The sequence below is a fragment of the Gymnodraco acuticeps genome, unplaced genomic scaffold (assembly GCF_902827175.1).
Source record: "Gymnodraco acuticeps unplaced genomic scaffold, fGymAcu1.1, whole genome shotgun sequence".
NCBI classification, from domain to species: domain Eukaryota; kingdom Metazoa; phylum Chordata; class Actinopteri; order Perciformes; family Bathydraconidae; genus Gymnodraco; species Gymnodraco acuticeps.
The window spans coordinates 4,582,011-4,605,676 of record NW_022991375.1 but is presented as its reverse complement, the minus strand read 5'-3'; the positions used below and the strand labels follow the sequence as shown (position 1 = coordinate 4,605,676).

Here is a 23,666-nt window from a genome sequence, read left to right as displayed (position 1 = left end):
AACGCCCATAATGGCAATAATTGTCATTGACTATGTATTTAAAAAGCGACTAACTATTGGCCAAAGTAACCAAGTAGCACTCTGCTTAAACAGTAAAAACCATTACAAAAGATAAAAGATTTCTTCCTCACATTACCTTTTGTGTTTTTCAAGTTCTTTCACCTCTTCTTCTTCTTTTGTTCCCTGGTCCACGGAAGTATTGAGTCTTTTTGACATGATTCAGTATTCTTGAGGTTACTGATGTGAACCGTTTATTAAGTTCAGCTTTATTTGTTTACTAAAAGTAAACTAAAAGTGCCTGATATGAATCTGAAGAAGAGAGATTATAAAAGAGTGCAGTCGAAGTCTCTCTGAAGGACTCATTCACCTTATAAACACAATGCTTCTATTTCGTCCTGAATTAACCGGGAAATAATTGGAGTATTGTTGTCACGCCATTCGTGTGTATTAAGTGGGCAATGACAAAGACCTATAGTGCTAGAAAGTGTTTGTTAAGGGTATTTCCTTCCTCTTTGTTCTTTTATATATTGAAGTGCCTTGATTGCCATCCTGTTTATCCAGTTTTCTGAGAATACCCACCACATTTGCGATCTATAGTTAAGTATACACGACAGTATTGTTCTCTTTTGCCATCATTAAAAAGTTGGACTCACATTAAAGGCTCCATGCCAGCAGCTGTAGTGTTAATAATCGTGCAAAGAATATAGTTTGTTTTGTTTCATTTTGAGCCTGTTATCACGAAATTGACTGAGTAGATACACAGACATACATTTACTATTTTTTGTTGTTGAATCAAACTCTTTAATACCCTATACATGTGATATAAGGCCATGATTATTTCCTCATAATTGTTGGCACTGTACCATGGATACACTTGTTGTGAAACTATTTCACAGCTCTGTTGCCATCCCTTGTTAAGAGAGATAAGCGATGATAGAATTTCACTTTGTAGATTATTGAATCAACACCTTATGCTTACACAACCCTGAAATGCCAGGACCTGGGAAAAGCTTACGTTTTACTTTGATGGTGATTGAAAGAAACTCTGCAGACACCTCAACGAAAGAGAAGAGAGGATCAAACACAGAGTGGACGTCCACTCTTATTAAGGGTTAGTCTCTAACTTGGTGAGACCAAACTCATCTGGCCGAGGTTGCCTTGATCCGACCAGATGAGCCGGCCAAGAAAAATACCAGCAGACAATCCTTTTCATGCTTGACTTAGGCTCAGACATTCTCACAATCCGCTGCTTCACTTATTAGAAAGAGCCGAGCATGAGTCTGCACTCATTAATTCTGTTATTGTACAGTGATTAAGTCGATTAGGAAAGGTGCCTCCAGATTGTGTAATGTCAACTTGTGGCTCTGACCACCGTGGGCTTAACCAGACAGTTGTGTAGATAGCGGTCAATGTGAGTTGGAAAAAACACCGCTAAGTGATAAGTGCAACTTTTCGAGACCTTTTACTTGGTGTAAGTGCGACAATATGAGACCCCTGCATCTCTCTGCCTACCTAACTTTCTGTTCCACCATAAGTACCTCTTAAGATTTAGGTCAGATAAGGAATGCAGTCTGATCTCACAGGAGCCGAGCAGTCTCCAGCACAATAACTCGTGACTCTATTGTTAACCGCTTGTCCTTTGTGCTCGAGGAGGGCAGCAGAAACACGATTAGTGGCGTTTATTTAGTCTGGTTTGGGTGCAACATGGGCACTTATTGATTGCACATTTTTGCCAGTATCTATGCTTGTTAAACAATGCTCCTGGTGAAAAATGTTAACCCTGAGTTCAGCAATATATCAGGTGCCCCCGATACAGGATTTCAGTGGCATTTACAGTTGTTAGATCAGTGCTGCCCTCCTATGGCCATTTGTGAAAACTACACAAGACTCAAACCAACATGTTTTAAACTACCAATATTGTGCCGATAACTATGAGTGTTGATCATTTCATACTAATTTATCACCCATAAGATTAATGCAACTATAAAAGCAGTAATTCAATGATATTTCTTGTTCTGGTGGTGGGTTGCGTCTATTTGTTGAACATACAGTAGGATGCTGACTGGGTTGCTTCCAGTTTATCTCTTGCTGTGCTGTTGCATTTCTCTCCTGTCTCCCTGTCTACAGTCCACTCACTAGTAAGGTGCTTAAACCACCTAAAATAAAACAATGAAAACACGGGTTAATATACGATAACACCAACTCATTACTCTTAGACAAGTTATGTTTTTTATTTTTTTTCTCACAAACATATTTTGCTTACAAAAAGGAACATCAAAAAAAATATTGTACCCATCTATTGCATGTCATGCTGGCAGTTTGAACTACATGCGAAAACAACAATTATAAGAACACTCATAATAATCATTACTGTACAAAAAATAATAGGGGGAAGATATGAGACAAAACATCATCTCAAAACCAAAAGAAAAATAATTGTAAAGAAAAAAAGGTTTTTGGCTCCAGACGGAGTCATGTGTTTGTACATGAGACTTAAACGAGGGCAAAAGACTTTACAACCAGCCGGGCAGAGAAGGTTGTGTGAAACTGCGTAGAGGCAGAGAAGAGATTCCCGCTCTAAAGTCAACAGGGGGAAGTAAGGAGCAACACAGAGGAGTAATGATGACTGTTGTTTGGCTTCTTGAAATAAAAGCACAAATACTAAATTGACCTACGGATCGAAGCCCTTAAAACATAAAGTCTTGCTTCATCGTCAATGAGGAGTACAACACAAAAGAGAAACTAAATGTATCATTGAACCTTATAACCTCTTCTCAAGATCTCTTGGATTGACTGTTGTAGAAAGTGATATCTGAGGTAAATGGCGTCAATGTATCCGTCAACTACATGGAAAACAAGAAAGTATTACTCGTGGTTTCCCAGAAGGAAAGAAGAATCCCACAGTGATGCCTGGAGCAGGTTGTCTTTGAGGTTTGGACATGAGATAAGAGGAAGAATAGGTCATAGATCCCAGTAGACTTTTTCTGTGGCAGTGGATGCTTATTTTATCTGCAGATGTAGGTGATTGTACACCTGTGTCTAGCCATCCCTTTTGTGTGTTTTAATCCTAAATGTATTACAAAAGCAAAGAAAGTTTCATGTCCCTCTTCTACAAGAGCAGAGCTTGACATTTGAAAGTGTCCTTTGTCCAAGTTGGTGTCATCTGGTGGCATCACATGGTCTGGTATGCATGTTGTGTGTGTGGAGAAAAGGTTCCTGGTGGGGCTCAGTCTGTGCTGACCTGTGTGACCTGAGCGTCGACCGTCTGGTTGGTGGACTGGATGAACATCGGCTGGCTCAGCTCCTGTCCTGCCGGCATCGTCACCTGCTGGATCTGATACAACTGCTGTAGAACAGAGAGAAGGGAGAGAGGCTGTGTGACTACATGGTATAGGACAGAGTTGTTACTGGTTGCGTTTTTTTCTCCAAATAAATATTTCAGCTGAATTTGTTGTTTTAAAATTTTTAAAAAAAAAAAATGGTATTCTGTTCCATTCATATATTTGAGATAAGTTGGGTTTTCTGTTTGATGTAATTTGTTTGTAATATACCGTAATTACTGGTTTTCTTGGCAAGTGCAGTCTTAAAGATTGCATTTGTAATCTCAATAAGGCTTGCCTGGTTAACTGGAGGTTAAATTAACAGCATTTTCTGCACTAGTTAAATGTGATCTGGCGAAGTGGTGTCCATTTTCTCAATTTCTAAGTTACACGTAATTATCTTTAGCTTTTGAATGAAAATAAAAGTATGAGAAAGATGTTTCTCATACAAAATAAATATTTATAATATATTTCTCAAATATATGAGAAAACAATGCCAACAAGCAAGAAATAAGGACACCGACTCAAATTAAAAAGATGCTAAATTCAACATTAAGCTGAAAATGCCCCTGTCATTGTTACAGCTGTTACGGCCCGTCCACACTACAGCGTCTGCAGCGTCGACAGCTTCAATCTGCCCATTCACTTTGAATGGGGTGACGTCACGTTGCCGCTTTTTTTCGCCGAACTGAATTGTGGGTAGCAGAGCGGTCCGTCTCCGGCGTCTCAGGCGTCAGAAGTTGAACAATGTTCAACTTCTGACGCCGGAGTAGCCAGCGCCAGCCAATCAAATCCCGTTTCGGAAAATCTGACAGCTCAAGCCGTAGCCAATCAAACCGCGTCTAAGCTGGGAGAGATATCCCGCCGTTCATTTCTATATTTCAAAAAAAGATGGAGGAGAAACTAATTATCACCGTAGCGAATCACCCGGTTTTGTATGACCAGACCCTCTTCACCTACCGGGATACAAACCGGAGGAACCAGGCATGGAGGGAGGTGGCAGAGACAGTGGGTGAAACTGGTAGGTTTTCGCCTGTTTGGGGAGTTTATATATATATATTGCTCCCATAAAATCCCCGGGGTTTTTTGCTTTGTATGTCGGGGGCGGGAGATTCATGTGATTGGTTGTTGGTCGCGTTGCTTGAATAACATCCCCAAGCTTCAGACACGCCCAGCTCCAAGATTTTTTTGAAGCTGTAGTGTGGACGCTCCGTAACTCATTAAATGTTTTGCCTTCGTTACCTGTCCATCAGTGAACTGATTGAATTGCTGCTGTCCTTGTACATCTGCCTGTGTGAGCTGAAAATAAAAGAAATGTTGAATTAAAGAAACAAAGATAAGATAAAAAAAACCAGGCTACAATATAATGTGTTTTATGAATGCTATTTGTGTTGCTTTAGTGCTTACCTGCTGGGCATTGGCGAGAGTCTGAATCTGTCCTTGAACCACTTGCGCTCCAGACACAGGCTGGGCTAGACGGATGTATTGCAGCTGGCCTGTGTTTAGTTGCACCTACACTCAGTCAACGCAAGGGGGAGACAGATTTTGGTTGTGAGCAGAGGTCATTGAAACCCAGAGGTCACAGCCATTTTCCTGCTCTGGACAACAGCAATGAGAATCATTCACTTTCCTCTGGTGATTTGTTAACTCCCATCAAGAAGTGAATGATGGATAATTCACTAGGACACCATGTTTGTTCACGTCTAAAAGCCATGTCAAATATGCAGCAAACAGACTTCTTTACTCATTTTCTCACTACTCATTTATTTTCTGTTCTCATTTAGACGTTAATTCTTACCGGAATTTGCTGGATCTCTCCTGTGTTGGTGATGATCTGCTGCATGACCTGCATGGTTTGGCCCTGGCCTTGGCCTTGCTGAGCTTGACCCTGGGCTTGGACAATCTGTAGCTGTTGACCCTCACCCACCTGCATGGCTACAGGTGCACTCTTATATAGTAAAAGGAAAGAGAGACAGAAACAGAAAAGAAGAGAGAAGCAACACAGTATTAGTCGTTGAACTACTTTTACCACGATGTAGCTTAAAAGACACAAAGCAAAGAACCAGGAAATCGCTAACTTCCCTGGAATAAAATGTAAACCAATGTGTTCTTAAATTGTAAATGTCTGTTAAAGATCAGCAGAAAGGCACAGAAGATGAGGCAGGTTTCCAGACCGCCGTTTGTTTTCTGCAGTCACACTATCTAGCAGAGGCCACCTGATCTCTGCGGTCACCCCTGCAGGCCTCCGTCACCTGAGCAGGACAGTGTTTCTCAATGTCGAGGAAGGCTGCTCCAGAGCCACTCTTTCAGGCATACTACGTCATCGAATCTGCCGAAGAACTGTTCCAATGTCCAGCATACTTGGAATTCTACCGAGGCCGGCGTACTTCGTAGCGAGAAATTTCGTGGCTGCGCGGCCTTAAAATCCCCACAATGCTTTGCGCACGGACCAATTTCACAAAATCTGTGGCGGAAAATGTAAGGCGGGGCCTCGCATATGACGCACACCTGCACACTTGCTCGCCTGTTCCACTCTTTGTTTTCCGAATGCCAGGAAGGATTTTTGCCTAGCTTCTGAAGGAAGTGACTCGGAAGACATGTGCTACCAAGCAAGCGTCCTCGACATTGAGAAACACCCTGTGTGTAGGCAGCAGTCACCTCCAGGGCTGAGGCCTCTGTGTGTGTGTTGTACACATACATTTACATGTGCATGTGTGTTTACCGTGATGGGTGTGCCTTGTGACTGCACCTGCACTTGCTGTAACTGTTGCATAGTGGCACCTTGCAGCATCTGACGGCCCGACAGAATTGAATGAGAAAATGAGAGAAAGACACACAAGTGAGAAAGCAGCGATTGCAATAACTGAACACGTGAATGTAAGCAGGTGCGGAGTGTGTGCGTAGAAAGGAAAAAACGTTAGGGTAGCAAACAGTGGCAGATAAAATGACATTTAATGATGCGTTTATGAATGTTAAATAGGCAGAGGTGAAATGTCAATAACGGGTAAAAGAAGACATTTTGTTGGAGTTTTGACGGGATTTTAAAAAGCAGGTACATCGTAGTGACATTTAAGCTGCTTAAGTAATGTCAACTGGGGTTTCATAAGCACTTGAGAGGAGAGAGACAGCGACAACTTGCGACACTAAAACTCTGCACCCAGATTAATAAATAAACAGTATAAATTGTGATCTCTGCCCATCATCCTTTCCTATCCACTCTCTTCATTCTAAAATGTGTCCTGCTTATACTTTACTCTATAATTGTACCAAACATGGCATGAGCTAGTAGACACTTAAACAGATATCCTGTAGGATGAACATAAAACTGGGGGAAATAAATTAAAATAAGCAATGACAGTTAAGATGAAGCTTCATAGGGTTAATCTCAAAAGCACGTCAACAAACCATCTTTTAAGGGAGTCAAATGTTTTACTTTCACATAATCTCTCAAGGCCTTGCTTTTAAAAGAAATCCCTTGTAATTTGCCCACTAAGGACTCTATGTAAGATGAGTGTCAAACTGTGACCTTCCTGCTCTAAACAGGGACTGCAGCAGTAACGGTGCTAGTGCATCAGGCCAGGTCTAAACGGGTCTGACAGCTCAGCTAAAGGCAGCCTGCTGAAGCAGCATGAAGCAGCACAGCAGCCCAGGACCATGGCTGAGTGACATGCAAAGACCAAGCTGGAAAGAGAGAGTGCGCAGAGGCAGAAGAAGTAACAGTGAGAAAATGAGAGAGAGAGTGTCATTTGAAAAGTGTCCCTGGGTGTATCTGCACCTGCACTTGCTGCAACTGCTGCATGCTGGCACCCTGCAGCATCTAGTCCCGACAAAATACAATAAGAAAATGTGATCCAGATGTGGAGGAAATGCAGTCTGGCCAATAGTGATAGGGACCATTAAGAAACCGCAATTGATTGTTTTTGTTTCTTTCAGCTCATTTCTTGGAAGAAAGGATGAAATATATTTACATATACACATTTTTGTGTGAGTCACTTAGAGCTGCAAAGATTCATGGGTTAATGGATTGGTTATCAACTGGTTCCTGCTGGTGGGAGAGTGGTCAGCTACTGGATGTGAGCTAAGACTAATACCAATAAAGTGTGCTGACTTGAGGAACAGCAGCTTGATTTCCATGACAGGGTTGATTGTAGAGTGTGATAAATAAACTACGTGTGAGAGGTAATCATTGAAGTGTTCAAATAATAGAATATGTGTGTTGTGTTCAGTGCAGGCTTCAGTAGCTAGTAATGTATGTGACTGTGGGAGCAGGTCAGTCTCTAAGCTGTAGTGGCATAAGGTGACATTGGCTTTAATTCTCATATCCAGTTGTGGTTTTATTTCATTGTTGCTTCTTTAAAAAATGTGATGCGTGTCCTTTGTTGTAAACCCTGTTGGAAGCTCTTCTAACAAGGTGTCAGTAGTACCTGTCCTTGCTGTGACTGAGCGATGATGATCTGTCCGGGCTGGATGGTGGTTTGTCCCCCGGGCTGCTGGCCCTGCTGAGCTCCCTGAACCTGCACTGCTCCAGGCTGCTGCGCCAGAGTGAAGTAGTACTGCACCGGCTCTGCAGGAGCTACAGACTGACGCATCTCCTCCTGTAGAGCACACACACACGCACACCGAAGGCCTATCAGTCCATTGCATCTACATGAATTATTTTTGCAGGTGTAACGGTAGAGGAGGGTAGGTCTGATAAATAACTGATGGGATGTGGCTGGGGATGGGTAATGTAAACTGGACATAGGATCTATTACTAACACCATGCTGGTCCATACCATACAGAAGGCCTTTTGGCTTCAGCATTTTGAGGCAAAGCAGTATCAAACATTTGTGACTTTACTGTAAGATAGATATACTCTGCCCATCCTCTTTCTGGGTCAGCCCTTAAATTCCACGCCAGAGCTTGTTGGTATTCAGTTTACTCAGCATGTTATTTGCTTTCTGGCATAAGGGCTTCAACCAGAGGCCAATCAATAATCCCAAATTAAATTATCAGTAAAACCGACTGTGTCCTTCTGCATCATAATTGAGGTTTCTCTATCACCAGGAGGGTAAACACCCTTCTCCCAGCTCCATGATAACACAGCTGAGAGTGTAGGATGTTTACATGCCTGGAGACAGTATATTTGACAACGGATTTACATATCTCACTCCATATCTGTTAGCCTACATTTGGATCCATTACACCAATCTCTTGCTTGAGCAAAACTTAAAATCGATATCTTGTTTATCTGTAAGGAGGCACTAAACTGTATTGTATTGTTCCCTGATGAGGACGTATTTCCATGCTCGATGAAGTTGTGCTTCCCTCTTACTAATTGTAGAAATGTGCGTCATCACTGGAGTTTGTGTTGGCTGTCAGAGGCAATAAGATGCTGCAAACATCCGACTGAAAGCTCACGCTGTCTAACCCCAGCTTCCAGTCAAGGATGTTTACAGCACCTCCAAGTTGCCAACAATGGGAAAGCACCCGAGACCCTCTTTGATGTGGAAGAACATTATAATCCAGTACCTTTGGAGAGATCTGCTGTTTGCCCTATAACTGTTGAGCGTTTGATTACCTACCTGTCTTTTAGGTGGCTTCAGGTCGTCCCGGGGCACAATGTCAATCAAGAAGTCGAACTGGTCAAACTTTGTTATCGCCATAGCAATGTCATTCCTCTGTGAACATAACAGACACAGAGGGTCAAGTGATGAGGTCAGACTTTGCCACTTGCCAGCCTATATTTAAACATGCCTCAGGGTCTGAGGTCAACTTCCCCAAAATAGCCTCACAAGGGGCTGCTGGGGAATGGAAATAAAGTTCCTAGTAGTGTTGGCGTTGACAACTGAGATCAAAAGGATTCATTCAAAACCAAGTCGACTACTAAGTATTTCAATAAACAATATACAACATTTGCTTGTTACAGCTTTTCAAGTCAAAATGTGTTCAGAAAAGAAAAAGCAGCTCAGAAGGGTCAATAGGGGAGCCTTAAAATAAAATAAACAAGTCCACGGCTCTCTACTAACAATAACCACAAACAAACAGATTGTGAGGCTATGTTTGGGTGTAACCAAGCTTTTCCTTAACTGTATCACCAGCATTGTCTAGGTTTTAAGAATTTTACCATGAAATATAATCTGATTTTTCAGATCAGTATTTTTAACATTTTGGAAGAAGAGGCCTTTGACCTTTCTTCTTAAACTTGTTCAACAACTTTACTTTTAACCATTTGCCATTATAGAATAGGGGACTAGTAAAACAAAAAAGAAATCGCATCCTGCGTATGTGTGACCAACAGGATTGACACTTTCCTGCGTTCATGAGCACACACTCGGTTTCTACTCGCCTTCCTATATCCACAGCAGTGTGCTGTCTCTGTGGAATTTTCCACAGGATATTGGCTGTCAGGACCCCCCATTGTGGCCCACCCTGCACAAGAGGCTATTTATAGTAGCTTGATTAATATCTCGTAACACCAGGTCACATCTACACATGTTCTATTGATGAGTGTTGCTATGGTGACCTTAATTGGCATGCCCTCTTCACAATAGGACCCGTGCTCTGTGTGTGTGTGAGTGAGTGTATGTGTGTGTGTGTGTGTGTGTGTGTGTGTGTGTGTGTGTGTGTGTGTGTGAACATGTGGGGGAAAAAGGATGCCGTTTTTCTCACTTAGACACGCGGAAATATCACATCTATGACGTTCAACCTTCACACGGACTTAATGCTACATATGTGCTGTTAAATGTAGAGAACATTTAACAGCACAGTACATTCCGTTTCTATTTAATGCATGCAGTGAAGAGTTCTTAAACCTGAGAGTTTATTGCTAACAAGGCTTTTGGATAAGCACAGAAAACAGCAAAGTGAACACATGTCCAAAGTAGGTCTTCAATTTAAGACTTCTCCATCTATGATACACTGTCTTTTTTTCCCTACCTACTCTGGCAGACACACACATATCCATGGGCTGCTAATCTCTCAGAGGTATGTGAATGGATAAAGTGGACTTAAGGGCTTTCATGTTCTGCTTCACAGTTTTCCCCCCCTTGACATCCAGGTGAGACTCTTGTCTGATTTTCCCAAACTGTTCCCAGAAACGCTCTCATGGTTTCCCTCTTTTAACGCCCCCCCCCCCCCATCTTATTTCACTTTGGGACAGCAGAGCAGGCAAAATGGCACCAGAGGGAAAGTGGGTCACCGGCACCCGTCTGGGTATGCTTCCAAAGCCAATGGAGGGAGACTAAACAGAGGTGCTCAAGGCGGCGCTGGTATGGGGCCAGTTATACGCACCCAGACATTCAGTGAATAGAAAGCAAGACAACCAACTTATGTAAAAGGTGTTTGACGAGTTGAATAGAAAAAGGTGGAAGAAATGTACAAGAGATAATAAAATCACAATAGATGGTTTTAACAATCCCAATAAAAAGAGAGTAGGAAACTAAAGAGGAGAAAATTGCCAGATGAGTCGGTTTCCTCAACTGAAGCCTGATCTGATGGAGGTGCACCGTGTGTCATAAAGGGAGAACATAAAGGATAAGTAGTTAATTCATCTCCATTAGCGTGTCTAACCTGTAGCGTGCGTCTCTTGTTGTCCTCAGTGTGGATCCATGCTCTGAGGGTGAGCTCTGTGATGAAGATCTGTGCTGCCTTGGCAAACAGGACCGGAGCCTCTGCACTGATCATCTGTACAGAGGAGGTGGAGTTACACCTGCTTTAATACACCCACAGAGTATTTTACATCAAACACATATCAGCTATGAATCACTCAGGACCTGAGTGCCAAATAGCTACATCACATTCACAGGTGCTGCAAAACATTCATTCGTATAAAATTACCATATCAAATTGATAGGTGTCAACTCGACTACACAACTACTAACTTCAACATAACTTCATCATTATTCACACACAAAAAGCTTAAACATTTCTATAATTTATATTCCTTTAACCCTTTGTTTGTCCACAACAGTTGTAAAAGTCTGCAGGCCTTTCTCTAGTGGCAAATGACTTAGCTTCACACTCCACTTTTTCATATCGAGTTGCATTGAACGCTCAGACAAAGCCACACGGTAAGTGGTTAAGTAAAGGGACATAAATGTACAAGATGGGACTGTAATAACACCGCTCACATGTGCGCAGGCAGGGGAAAGCTGCTGTGTCACGATGGACAGAAGGGTCCAGTCTACAGATATGTTACTGGGCTCCTTAACTCTTTAAGCTACAGCTTAACCAACGAGATACTGATCTTGACACGAAACATTTGCGCACACAGGATCCTGAGCTTTCTCTTTAGAGGCTATGGACAGTCGTGGCTGATCATCTTGTGTAATGGGGGTCAAATAATCACTGTTTGAGCCTTGACTGTCAAGTTCAGTGCAAGTGACAAATGTTAGATGGGGAGGTTCCTTTAGCTTGTAGCGCTACATCCTTAGCTGATAAGAGATCCGTATTGGTATTGAAATGTACTTTAAATGATTACTTTAAATTATAATAATCCCAATACAATTCAGATTGTTAGATTATTTTACACAGTGGAGGTTTGACATGAACCACAACTTGCAGGAGAGAGGATCATGTTTTAAAAACTCAGCCACATCAGACGACTAATGTCAGCTTCATGAAAGTTAATTTGTATAGATACAAGTGCCTCACAAAATGTGTACACAATAATTGTTGTCATTATGATGCTGTATACACACTGCTTTGATGTTAATCCATTGATATAAATAATGGACTTCTTATCAACAGACGCCGCTGAATGGACACGAGCTGATAATATTTGTTCTATTATGAAATAAGTCCAACCGAGTGGTCTGAGCACAACAGGCCACAAAACAAGTAACTGATAGAATACAGACACCAAATTAGAGAACATTATCAGTCAGGCTTTTAAGGTATGAAAATAATTATACTCAATAACAATTATTTCCTCAAAATTGTAAATTATTTAGGCTGTCCTTTTACCTTGACGTCTTCATCCAGCTTCATGATTTTTTTGATCCGGGCCAGTGGCAACTCCTGCACACGGAAATCCTTCTGGAAAAAAATTAATCGGTGGTCAGTTGAAGACACAGAATAGAGCACTAGGGTGTTGTGCTTTAGTCTTTGCATGAGTATGTTTGAAGCATACAAAACCATCGCATCTTAGTGTTAATTTAGCGTGTATGTGTGACTGCTTGTTTCAGTGGACAGCGTACCACAGTAAGGTTCCTGATCTCCTCCATGACACGAGGCCAGAAGGACTGCAGGGTTTGCTGGGCATCGCTGCCTCCGGCTCCGAACGCATCTGCGGACATCTTCTAATCTGCTGATTCAAAGAATAACAGGGGAGGAGAAAGGTGGAGACGAAATGGTTAATCATTAAGGTTTTTAATTAACTAAACGATTAATCGCTTGGTTCGAAAAATGTCATGACGTGATGTCATATCATAAAATGTTATTCTAGTGGTTCGTCAATTATCAAAATAGCAGGCAAATATATATTTTGTCAGTCAACAAATCGCTTCAGCTTTATTAGTTATCAGAAAACGCAAAAATAAAGACAAAATGTGATTTAGACACTAAAGCCGGGTAGTTAGACACTAGGACACTAAGGACACTAGCCGCCAAATGACAGTGTGAGTCCAGGCCTGTGCTGCCCTGAGCTCTCCCCATGTGTCAGAATCACATATCCTCTCATGGCCTATAATTATAATACAGTGAAATCTAAATTAGAGCACCAACGGGCTTCTATTCTTGTCCTGGAGCGGGATGTTGACATGCCGAAGAACCCATCACCCAGCTGGCTGCACAATCCCTGATTATGAATGGCTCACCTTCCGCACATAGCTGCAGCTCCTCTGCAAACAAAGCATGTCATGTGCGAGTCAAACACGGCTGGTGACCCCACACACTGAGGACAATGCTGAAGCCAAACACCTAGGAGACGCAGAAGTGTGTGTCTCATAGTGAAACAATCTCCTGCACAGGCACATGTTGCTCACAAATACTAACCATGACTTGTAATGTGAAATAGACCAACTGTTGCACACAAGCATGTAGACATACTGTAAAAGCCAGTGCTTCTACAAGGGGTCTGACGGTTGGAAAGAGGATCCAGCCGGTTACTATGGCATGCCAGGAATCTGCTGGAGGAATATTGGCCGGCCTGTCTGAGCATGCAGAGCTTGGAGTGTCTGGATCGCACTCTTTCACTCTCCCTTTTCTCCCTCCCTCGGTGAAAAGATTCGCCAGAAGGGAGAAGGAAAAAAAACATGGGGGGACCGAACAAGAGATGAGTGTGTGGAGCTACTCAAGAGAGACAGGGTGTGTTTGTGTGTGTTGCTGAGGGAGGGGTAGTGCCTTGTCCAGTTCAGTATTAATCCAGCACTAAGAGAAAGTGCCAAAGGCTTTAACAGGGGGAGGTAAGAGACGAACGGGCCGCAGTCAGACTGCTGTGCAAACCAGCTATATGGGTCAAACAGGACAGAAAGAGAGACGGTAAAGAGGGGGAGAGAAAGACATCACAGAACAAAGAAAAACACAGTGTTAGGAGAAGGGGGGGTCTTCTCTTTATCTTCTCCTTCTTTTCTCACTCTGGGCCAACAAGCATGAATGGCTGCAGCTCTGGTCCAGCTGACAGACCAATACAAAACAAAAGACAGCTTTTCAAGCACTCCATCTAGTGTCTCCCTGTTACAGCGGCGCTGTGGTAGGGGATTGTTTGGACTCTGGGTCCACGCCAGCTCCTCTCTTCATGTGTTTTAAGTGCAGTTGTAAATATTTTACACCGATAAATCACTAAAAAAGGAATAGTTTAATGAGAATCCTTGATTTGTTTTGTTTCTTTGACAGTTGTGGGTAGAAGTAAAAGGAAGAAGTACAATGTTATCACAAAACACTCCCAATAAGTTGATGAAGTTCGTAGTGTATCTCAATTTCAAGACAATCATAACTATTCTTAGTTACTAAGTGATTTGAAAAAGCTATCATAGTTGAGAAGTATAATGTTTTCCTTGTATGTATGAGGAGAGGGGTTGCATGTGATTACTTTATTGAAGATTAAATTGACTTTATTTATTGACTTAAAGGGTGTTCACTGTAAACGATGTGTCCCATTTAGGATGCCTTGTTTCATACCAGAATGTAGGACAAAGGGATTTCAGTGCCATTTGGAGGGTTTTAAGCATATCTGAATGTTAAATCGGGATAATATGGTGAATCGCAATTATTTTTGCCATGAGATAAAAATGTCACAGCGTTTCATGTGCAGTTGTGGGAAATACTGAATAATACAGGAGAAGCACTGCTGCATCCTGTCCTGTCATTCAGTTTTGGACAGAGAGTAGCCTGAATCAATGAGACAGAATGGCAGCGGGGGAAGGGAGGGGGGGTTTATATAAATCAATCAGGCGGCTTGTAGCCATTGCATGCCAGGCTAGTGATTGACCTTGACAGTGTCTCCCCTTCTCTGTCTGACGCTCCAGTGTCCGGTTGCGTTTGAAGGTTGATTGAAATCCTGCAGTCACTAGAACAATCCCAGCATTCCATGGGGCAAAAATGACTGATGGGAATTGTAGTTTTCCTTCCTCTGCCTGATGCGTAAAGTGACATGTGCCAGTTCTTTTCAAGGCCTCTGTGTTTCAATGCAGCATCGTGACTATGCAAATATGGGGACAAAAATAAGAGCTGCAAACAGCATTTGACTACCTGTCCCGTATCAGCACTCCATCTTGTGATAAGTTTGAACAAGACAACTTTGTGTGTCTGTGTTCTGTCTGCCAGCTTGTGCGGTGCTCTGCCACTTGCAGCCTGATAAGAAACAATAATTAGGCAGTGCAGAAAACCATAAGGCTAATTACCATGATAATGCAGGGGCCCAGAGGAAACAAAGACATTCAAATAGGAAATTATTCAATAGATTAAAGTAAAAACATGTAGGCCATCACACTTCTCTTAAACATCTGGCTTTTCAGGGAGAGAGGGGGAGAAAGCTTTTATTAAATTAAATCACACATACAACCCAACCCCCTCTCTTTGACCTTGTGACCTTCAATCTAAATACACACACACTAAGCACAGCAACAGGGGGAGTGGGGGCAGGGGAAGTCAAAATGTGAATATGAGAAAGCAAGTGTGACTAGAGTCAGGCTGAAGCACAAGAGCGGAAAAAAGAAACCCAAAAGCATGTGAGTAAGAAGAGGGGTTAAAACATTGAACATTGCTCCTGCAACTATTCAGTGTGCACTACCTGCAGTTCAGTAATATTACCATATTTTCCAAAGCTTTGCATCAATGGAAAGTTTGCGTGGGAGCCCGGTCCGCTGACATAATGTCTCCTGCTGACTTCTGCAACACCTTCTATGGTCTTCTGTGGGCTAGTCTGATCAAACAAACACTCTCAGTGGGGCTATCAGCTGCAATCAATTTTGAAACTCCCCAAAAGCTAATAAATGAGGTTGATGCAGACAATTAGCGGAAGCCAGTGTCAAGATTGTGCTTTTATCTGCAGTGGTAAGTGGTCCTTGCTACTGTATTTCAGGTTTCTAATCTACAGTAAGGCTTGAAGTACTCCCTTCATGCCAATCTGTACTTTACATGTTTGTAAGGCTTGTTAGTTCAGTTCACTCCTCAATAATCATGGTAGAACCATGATTATTGAGGTCGCCCTAAATAAAGTGTCTTCAACGTTTTGTACATTGATGTCAGCTTGTTATTGCGGAAAACACTGTTGTAATGAACCCGCTGAACCAAGCTCATCTCTTCTGTGTTGTTCTAAGCTGCCTCTCTATGCTATAGTAGGGTACATTGTGTCTTTTTGCGCCGTGCATCTCTGCTCTCCTCTTCCCTGCGGCTCTGTTGTCCTTCATCAGGTCATTGAGACAGAGAGATGGCGGTGTTGGGTTTCCTACCAACTCTGCTGTGTGCGTTTGTCTTTGAGGACAAATGTGATGTCTGTGCTTTTGTCTTTGAGGACAAATGTGATGTCTGTGCTTTTGTCGACATTGTCCACCACAGCAACTTGCTCTTCCTCCTTCAGCGGCTCTACATCTCTCTTCCTGTCTCTTCCCATCTCTCTCTGTCACTCGTGGGTGTGCATTTCTCCCTGGCTCCGTCTTACTTACTTTCACCTGATCCCTCTTCTTTGCGACTACTCTGGGAAAGTCAATGCTGCTCCAGCTGAATCAGCGCTAATGTTGTCCTGCCAGCCCAGTCCTGCACCTCTCCGACTCATCCCTCCCTCCTCGAGCGTCACATCGAGTGGCCACTCACAGCAGCGTCAGCCACTCGCTCCAACTCTGACATCACACCACTTTACACGAGACTTCAATTCCTGTCCAAATAAACTTGATAGCAGTGTAGGCAGGACACTAGCAAGACACATCACTGTAGTATCACCTTTGCCTCAAGAAACGATTTGCAGCATCAAACTCAGGCATCAATACAAATAAAGTAAGTGTTGTTAATAAGCCAGTAGAGTTGAGCAAGATGATAAAGTGGCCTTAAGGGGAAATCTAAATACCCTCTGAATGACCTGATGGTGTACATTGAGATTTAAAATGTGCTGAGTGTAGTTGAGTGCAGTGTCGGACAAACTGAAGGCCTATTTGAGGCTCTGCTTTGAATGTTTCCCTGAGGTGTATCACAGTGACATTGTCATTGGCGTTAAAAAGAGCTCATCTCATCCCACATGTTCCCGGGGCAGAACTGACACTTCTTATTGAAACGTATGTGCAGTGAGATGATCTAACCCACACAGAAATAAAGAAGCATACGCCAAATTACTTTGTGAGGCAAGTCTGATTATCTGCAATAAGTGAGTATTTGAACATCAGTCATTGTTGTACTGAATATGTATTTATTGCCGCCTTCAATCTGCTGACATATCTAGCAAGGTCAATTTTCCACTTTGTGAAACTGTAAATAATGCAGAATGGGCTGTTCTGCAGGAAGGTCACTAAAGGTCAACGTCTGTTATGTTTTAACTGAGCCCTAAGCAGAACAAATAAATGCAACGCAACATTTGTTATAATATGATATCATATACATTAGTATTTAATAGGGCCACTGAGAATCTTAACCTAATGTTTAACATGTCAGTTTTATTATGATTGACTCTCCCTGAATAGATGGAATAAATACAGCCAAGGGAATATATGAAAGGGGCCTTGTATTTACAAATCTTGAACTATCACAGCGTTCAACTTGATGAACCCAATCACATATAACAGACCAGAAACAAACTGGCACAGTTACAGCATGCAGGGTAAATGATCTACTCAGGCAAAACTAAAAAAACAAGAAGTTCCCAGGCAGGAATGACAGATTAACTACTGGGACACGCACAACTATTTCACAGATGTTTGTGCAAATGTGTTGTGATTAAAAAACAACAGACGCAGGGATATAATGACGGACGTGCACGCTGTGACCTGCGGTGTAACATCACTTTGTGCATGGTTGGATGGAGCCAGCCAACCAAACCGCCCTGCAAACTTTGCCCTTGGTTCTGCTTCAAGCCAACTCCAGGAAGTGCTAGTCACTGATCTCCCAAGGTCATTCAACAGAGGAGAGAGAGAAACCAGAGAGGGAGGGAGGGAGAGAGAGATAGATGAAAAAGAGAAGGGGAGGGAGAGGGGGAGGATAGGAAAGGACAGGTTTTTCAACTTTCACTGCAGCACTTAGGTGACCCCAGTGGTTCGGCTGTGTACTTTCAAGGAATCTTAATAAAAACAACTCTTACTGTACATGTTATCCATGTTCTGTATCTGCCTTTGGGTTCTGCTTCGTCTCATCTCCTTCTACATATTTCCTTCTCATTGCTGACAGAGAGACTGCAGGAGCCTAGCTCACATTCCTGTGACCTTCATCCAAAGCAAGGCCCAGTCTCTGCCGTCAAAGTAGGCAGGGCTAAAGCTACCTGCGTGTTACACGCTGGACTCCCCCTGCACACGCTGTCTTTAGTGACAGTGTACACATGTACAAAAAAAAGGGGGGGAGGGTGCGGGGCAAGGGCAAAAGAGTGAATGCACAGCAGTGGTGGTCACCTTAGTGATAAGCTGAAGGCCTAGCTATGCCTGGGTGGTTTGGGTTTACTTTTTCCTTGAGCCCCTGAGCCGATGGTACAGTATGGGGCAGAAATTATATTTGAAATCTCATGCAGACAGCAGCCAACCCTGGGATTTGGCAGTAAGGGCTTCAACTTAAGAGTTATTTTTAGTTTTCCTCTCTCGATCTCTTGCACTCTCTCTCTTTCCCCATCGGCACATTGTTTTGTCAAAGGCACCAATGGAAACTTTCAATTAGGGAGAGAGAGGGAAGAGCAAGGCAGTCAGAGGCAAGAGAGAGATGAGGCCACCTCTAAAGATTCCATCAGAACAGATCAGATCAAACTATTAGCCTCCTCTGTCCATGAAGCTGACAGGCTGACAGTCTGTCCCATCTGGGCATCTGGCACTATCGGGGAGGGGGCCTAAGGGGTCCTGAGGTCACTGCGACCAGCTGCACCTCAACCCCTGGGGACCCATGACACCAACAGCAACAACAACACAGAGATATGCTCTCAAAGTCCTCAGTATAAACTAAAAAAAATCTAATGTCAACATCGATACCATCTTTGCCTTTCAGCTCTGCGTCACAGTCTGGCGCTTGTGTGTAAACAAGGATATCTGAGAGGGGGAAAAACGGGATTTGGAACAGCACCGGGAGACACTGCGGCCCCCAGGACATTAAAGTGAAAAACATCCAAGCAGAGTCTGGCAGTCTATGCACTTACATGCAGTCGATAACGGTGGGTAAGTGTTGACGTGCGTAAGCATGGTGGTCCAAAGTCAAAACTAGTGAAAGCCAAAAGGCAGATTGACTGAATCGTTACTATATTAAAAAGAAAACACGTTTTTTTTGTTCCTGTAAAGTCCACTCTGACAAAAAGCATCATTTATGTACTGATGTGACATCTGAAGGACATGTATGAGAGAGAGACACACACACACAAACAAAAGTCCAATCTTCCAAGGAGAGTACTACAGGGCAGGAGAGGGAGGGGGGTTGAGGATGGCTTTAAAGGACAGACACTGTCTCATCACTGCAGAGCATGATGGACGGAGAGAGAAAGTAAACAATTTATTCAGAAACTCAAAGCCTAACCAACTTGACAGTTCTTCTCTCTTTGTGCATGTTTGAGGCGGTCTGACTTACCCCTGTGCCCTTCATGGTGAATGGTGAGCCCTGCTGGAGCAGAATAGAGAGAAACAGATAGCCATGTTCAAATCTCCTTGAGAGCAGCGGCAGCAGCAGCAGGAAGAAGAGGCACAGAGGTTGACAGAAAAACTCTCAAGCGCCTTCACTTCCTCAAGTCCTCTGATCGTATCAACAGACAAAAAGGCACTCTGGCTCCACTGGACGGCTCTAAAAAAGCTCTCAGCCCGGCCAGGGAAGAGCAAGCCCCCCTTCTTCTACCCCTCCCCCTTCTCTCTTCCACTCTCCCTTTACACATTGCCCCGTCTCCTTCAGCAGCCCCCCCAACGTACTCCTCCTGCCTAAACATACAACGCCGTCTCTCCTGTTTATTCTGACCAAGTCCCCTAAACTCACTGACCTTCTGTCTTTCTCTGTTTTTTTAACTCTCTCACCCCTCTCCCTCTCCCTAACCAGAGACCCGTGTGTTTGTCTTTGAGCTGACCCCTGGCCCGGCGCAGAGAGGAGAGCGAGAGGGAATAGAAAGTCAGCCCAGCGGCAGGCAAACAGTACAGCGGCACTCCTGACTATCAGACACAAATCTCTAGCCTCCTTCCCCTTTAACATTCAAGAGTAATCAATCTAGCAGGCTACATGATACTCAAACCCCGCCTGGATCCCTGCTCCCGCCTCGCTCTGACACTCACAACCAATGAGAAGACAAGGTCCTCTTATGCTATTGGATACTGCACACACCCGTCAGCTGTGACACATCCCCTGCTCCTCCTCTTTCCTCAGCCCAACCCCCTTCTACCGACACCAACTTCCTGCTCTAAGTTACCTTGAGCTGCAGGATAGGGGTCAGGGAAGGAAAAGAGGAAGCAAGAGTAGAGAGAATTGTTGAAAAAGAGTAAATAAAGTTGTGGAAAGCTCTACAGGGAGTGTGTGAGGGTGTGCTAGTGGTGGCTTGCCTCTGCATTGTTTGTCCTCGGGCGGTCCCTGCCTCCCCTGCTGCTTGACGGATGAGAAAGGTTCCACGGGCTGCTCTCTGACAACTGCTCTCTGCTTATTTACAATGTCAAACTAAATGTCTCTCTCTGCCCCGCCTCCTCTCTGCAGCTACAGGCTGACGGCACCGTGATGCAGGCAGCCACGCTGGCTCTCACTGGCTGAAACAAGTGGCAGAATGGATGCCGCATGTTGCATCCACATGATTTAAAGTACAAAAGCATAATAGGCAGACTCGCTGTCTCATACGTGTGCACAGGTACATGCACGTCCGCACACACACACACTTTGCCCTTGCTTTCTCATTCATTCTTGCCCACAATCACAGGGACATACCGAACATCTAGCCTCTAACCAGCCTACTTGTTATAACAAGATTGATTACACTGTTAGTGTTATGCTAGCAGAGGAAAAAGTATACATTCAATTAGAATATGAATCAGATGGGTTTATTTAACAATTTCATGGGAGCAAATAGTTATGCAACAACATTAATCCAAAGAACCCTTATTTATGGTGTCAATCAAATGTTAACTAAAAGGAATAAATGCAAATTTCATTGAAGAGCCTTTGTACAAAATGAAGAAGAATCCTCTGACTGGTTAACAGCTTGGAAAAGGGGGGAAATGCATTCAACTCTTGTCCTATTTGTGGATAAACAAGACATAAGAGATATGGGTGAAAGTGTGTAAACAAAGACATTGTTGCCCTGATCCAAAAAAACTATGCTCACAGCAACTTCCACGGTTAAAGCGTCATCAAATAACCACGTCAGCAATGTCATACAATGCCCTTCTTGTTGGCTCACCAATGGTTTGATGGGCATACTTTATACACAGTAACCTTCCCTTCAGAGCAACCATAGCATGACACTGCTAATGTGCACCACACATTGTGTTAATAACCCATTGACTGAATTAGTAATTAAAATATAATAAGCAAACTGATGAAGACATGTACAGCTTAGACAATAAAATGTTATAAGAAGGGACAACAATTGTGATGGTGATTACATTTGAGCCAGAATTGCCTTTAACTGATACTTGTTCAAAGGACGGCAGTTTGACCTGAAGGTTTAGGGCTGCATATTTCTGCGAGTCCCGACTGTAGTGAGTGAAGGAGAGCAAACCTGCCCAATCAATTAAAAACTTAGAGGGGGAGGGGAACCGGAAGGATGGAGAAGGACAGAGAGGAGAGTTTTTACAGGATGGGAGGGGTAGAAAGAGACAGAGACTCAAGAGAAACAAAGCTAAATGTTCCCTTTTCTATTTTAGTGAGGAGCATGGGGACTAGAGCAGGTACTACATCTATCCAGTTAATGATTAGAGTGGAGCTGCACAAATTAATCTCTGCAGCAATGTTCTCCTTACGTGTATTCTGGCTAGCCAAAATGCCTCAGTAACGACACCTGGCAAGGTCACCATACAAATGAGACCTTCCTGTGACCTGTGCTGCCCGTATCAGGGACATGTTTGCTCTCACTGATGCTGTTTAGAGATAAAACATACACCAGCCACACTATGGGTTTCATAAACACACAGCACCCTCATGGTAGCCGGGCCAATGTATGCATTCACCCACAAAATGTGGAAAAAGCTAATGCACACACCTGCATAAATAAATGTCCAATGACTTGTTTGTATATGTTAGTCAGAGAGTCATTGTAATTACACTCTGCTAGATTAAAAGGTAACAACGAAATAAAACATGTAATATACCTCTTATAGCTTAAACCAAGGTTGAAAGATTGTGAACTATACACAGTATTCGTCTCTACCGCCGTTAATGGATATATCACCTTGCAGCAGGGATATAGCAGAGATTGTTCTTTTTATACATATTTATATTATATAAAATGATAGAATTGCTGTGATGCATTTAAGTCTATTACTGATATTGCGTAGATTAAATAAAAATGATGTGCATTAAATTGATTCAAGAGTGACCTCCGCAAGGAAACAAAGACACATTTAATATAAAGAATAAATGCATTTACACTGGCAGTAGGGCAGGCAACTTTGCTCTTAAACGCGTTAGTCTTTAACACGATGTTGCACTTTAACTAGGTCGATACAGCATAAACCAGGTAGAAAGAACAAAGCAGCTAGCAGGATAAACCAATGTCACATCATGGTTAACGTTAGCCGACGGAATACAGCATTTAATTCAATGTGAAAGTAATGTTGCCAATATAAACTAGAATTTTAAAAACACAGTAGTTCTTATTGGTGTCATGACGGCTGCAAAGCACAATTAGCACTACAAGCTAACGTTAACTGTTGACCGTGCTAACGTAAGTGGAGTAAATGTTAGCATGTTGAAAATGCCCACTGGAGACCGTTGAACAGCACAAACGAAAATCCGCAGTGTTTATCATTTAATCACCACTGAACAACGTGTCCTGCCTTCAAGTGAAACTTTGCAAAGCTTTCCCGAGCTAGGAAGAAGCAGTCTAACCAATAAAGACTACGTTTGGATCTGTCCTTCAGACCAATCAAACCTCGGACTAGATTCCACCAATCAAGGTTTTTAGGGCTAACTTCGTTCTGCAACTGACGCCATTCGGGCTCCAGTAGAAATGGCCAGGCAGTCTGGCAATCATTGCGGCTAGAGCCAACATGGTGGACACGGAACACCAGTTTCCTGACCGCCCGTGATCCCTTCAGCGGGCCACCAATAAGCGCCTCAGAGAGCGGGGAGGGAAATGGCGCCTATGTTCATCTTCCAAAACAATCGTCTATTGGTCAAGAACAGCAAATGAAAATAGGCGATGTAATTGCTCATACTTCCACACAGCAAATGCTACTTTCTCGTAGACGTTACCCACACAAACGACTTTTAGTTTCTTACTCACTTTGTTTAACGGGTTCGAAGTGAAGTCCGGCTCAGCGTATTATTTATTTTATTTAGCTAGCAAGAGGAAACAAGATGGGTGCCGCTCAAACCGGAAATAGTTATATGCACAAACGTGATGACGTAGTCGTTACGTTATCCGAGCAACAGCAGGAGAGGAGGCTCTTTTTATAAAATTCACCAAATTGAGAGATTAATATGTTAAGGACAAAGTGTTATTAGTCATTGTGAAGCATGATTGCACTAGTAAAAATACAATGACTAAAACACACAGCAATGTCCAATTGTAGTAAAATATCTCAATGCAATACAAAAAAAAACATAGGATGAGATGACTGATGAGACAG

General features: G+C 43.0%; 1 protein-coding gene across 18 annotated transcripts; it reads right to left on the bottom strand.

The window, feature by feature from the left end:
* Nucleotides 1-2,206: 2,206 nt before the first annotated feature.
* nfyc (nuclear transcription factor Y, gamma) lies at nucleotides 2,207-23,449 on the bottom strand. 18 transcript variants are annotated; one of them, XM_034241208.1, is made up of 12 exons: nucleotides 20,430-20,539; nucleotides 12,501-12,607; nucleotides 12,268-12,339; nucleotides 10,873-10,986; nucleotides 8,886-8,981; nucleotides 7,745-7,915; nucleotides 7,096-7,137; nucleotides 6,043-6,111; nucleotides 5,119-5,268; nucleotides 4,728-4,832; nucleotides 4,563-4,619; nucleotides 2,207-3,346 (listed from the first exon to the last, which is right to left on the bottom strand). In XM_034241208.1, the coding sequence occupies exons 2-12, from the start codon at nucleotides 12,597-12,599 to the stop codon at nucleotides 3,227-3,229; spliced, it is 1,095 nt and encodes a 364-aa protein (XP_034097099.1). In that variant the 5' UTR covers nucleotides 12,600-12,607; nucleotides 20,430-20,539; the 3' UTR covers nucleotides 2,207-3,226. The 18 variants fall into 18 exon arrangements, with proteins under 18 accessions (XP_034097099.1, XP_034097105.1, XP_034097096.1 ...); XM_034241214.1 differs by having other exon boundaries at nucleotides 12,268-12,336; XM_034241205.1 differs by lacking the exon at nucleotides 20,430-20,539 and adding an exon at nucleotides 19,480-19,718.
* Nucleotides 23,450-23,666: the final 217 nt, after the last annotated feature.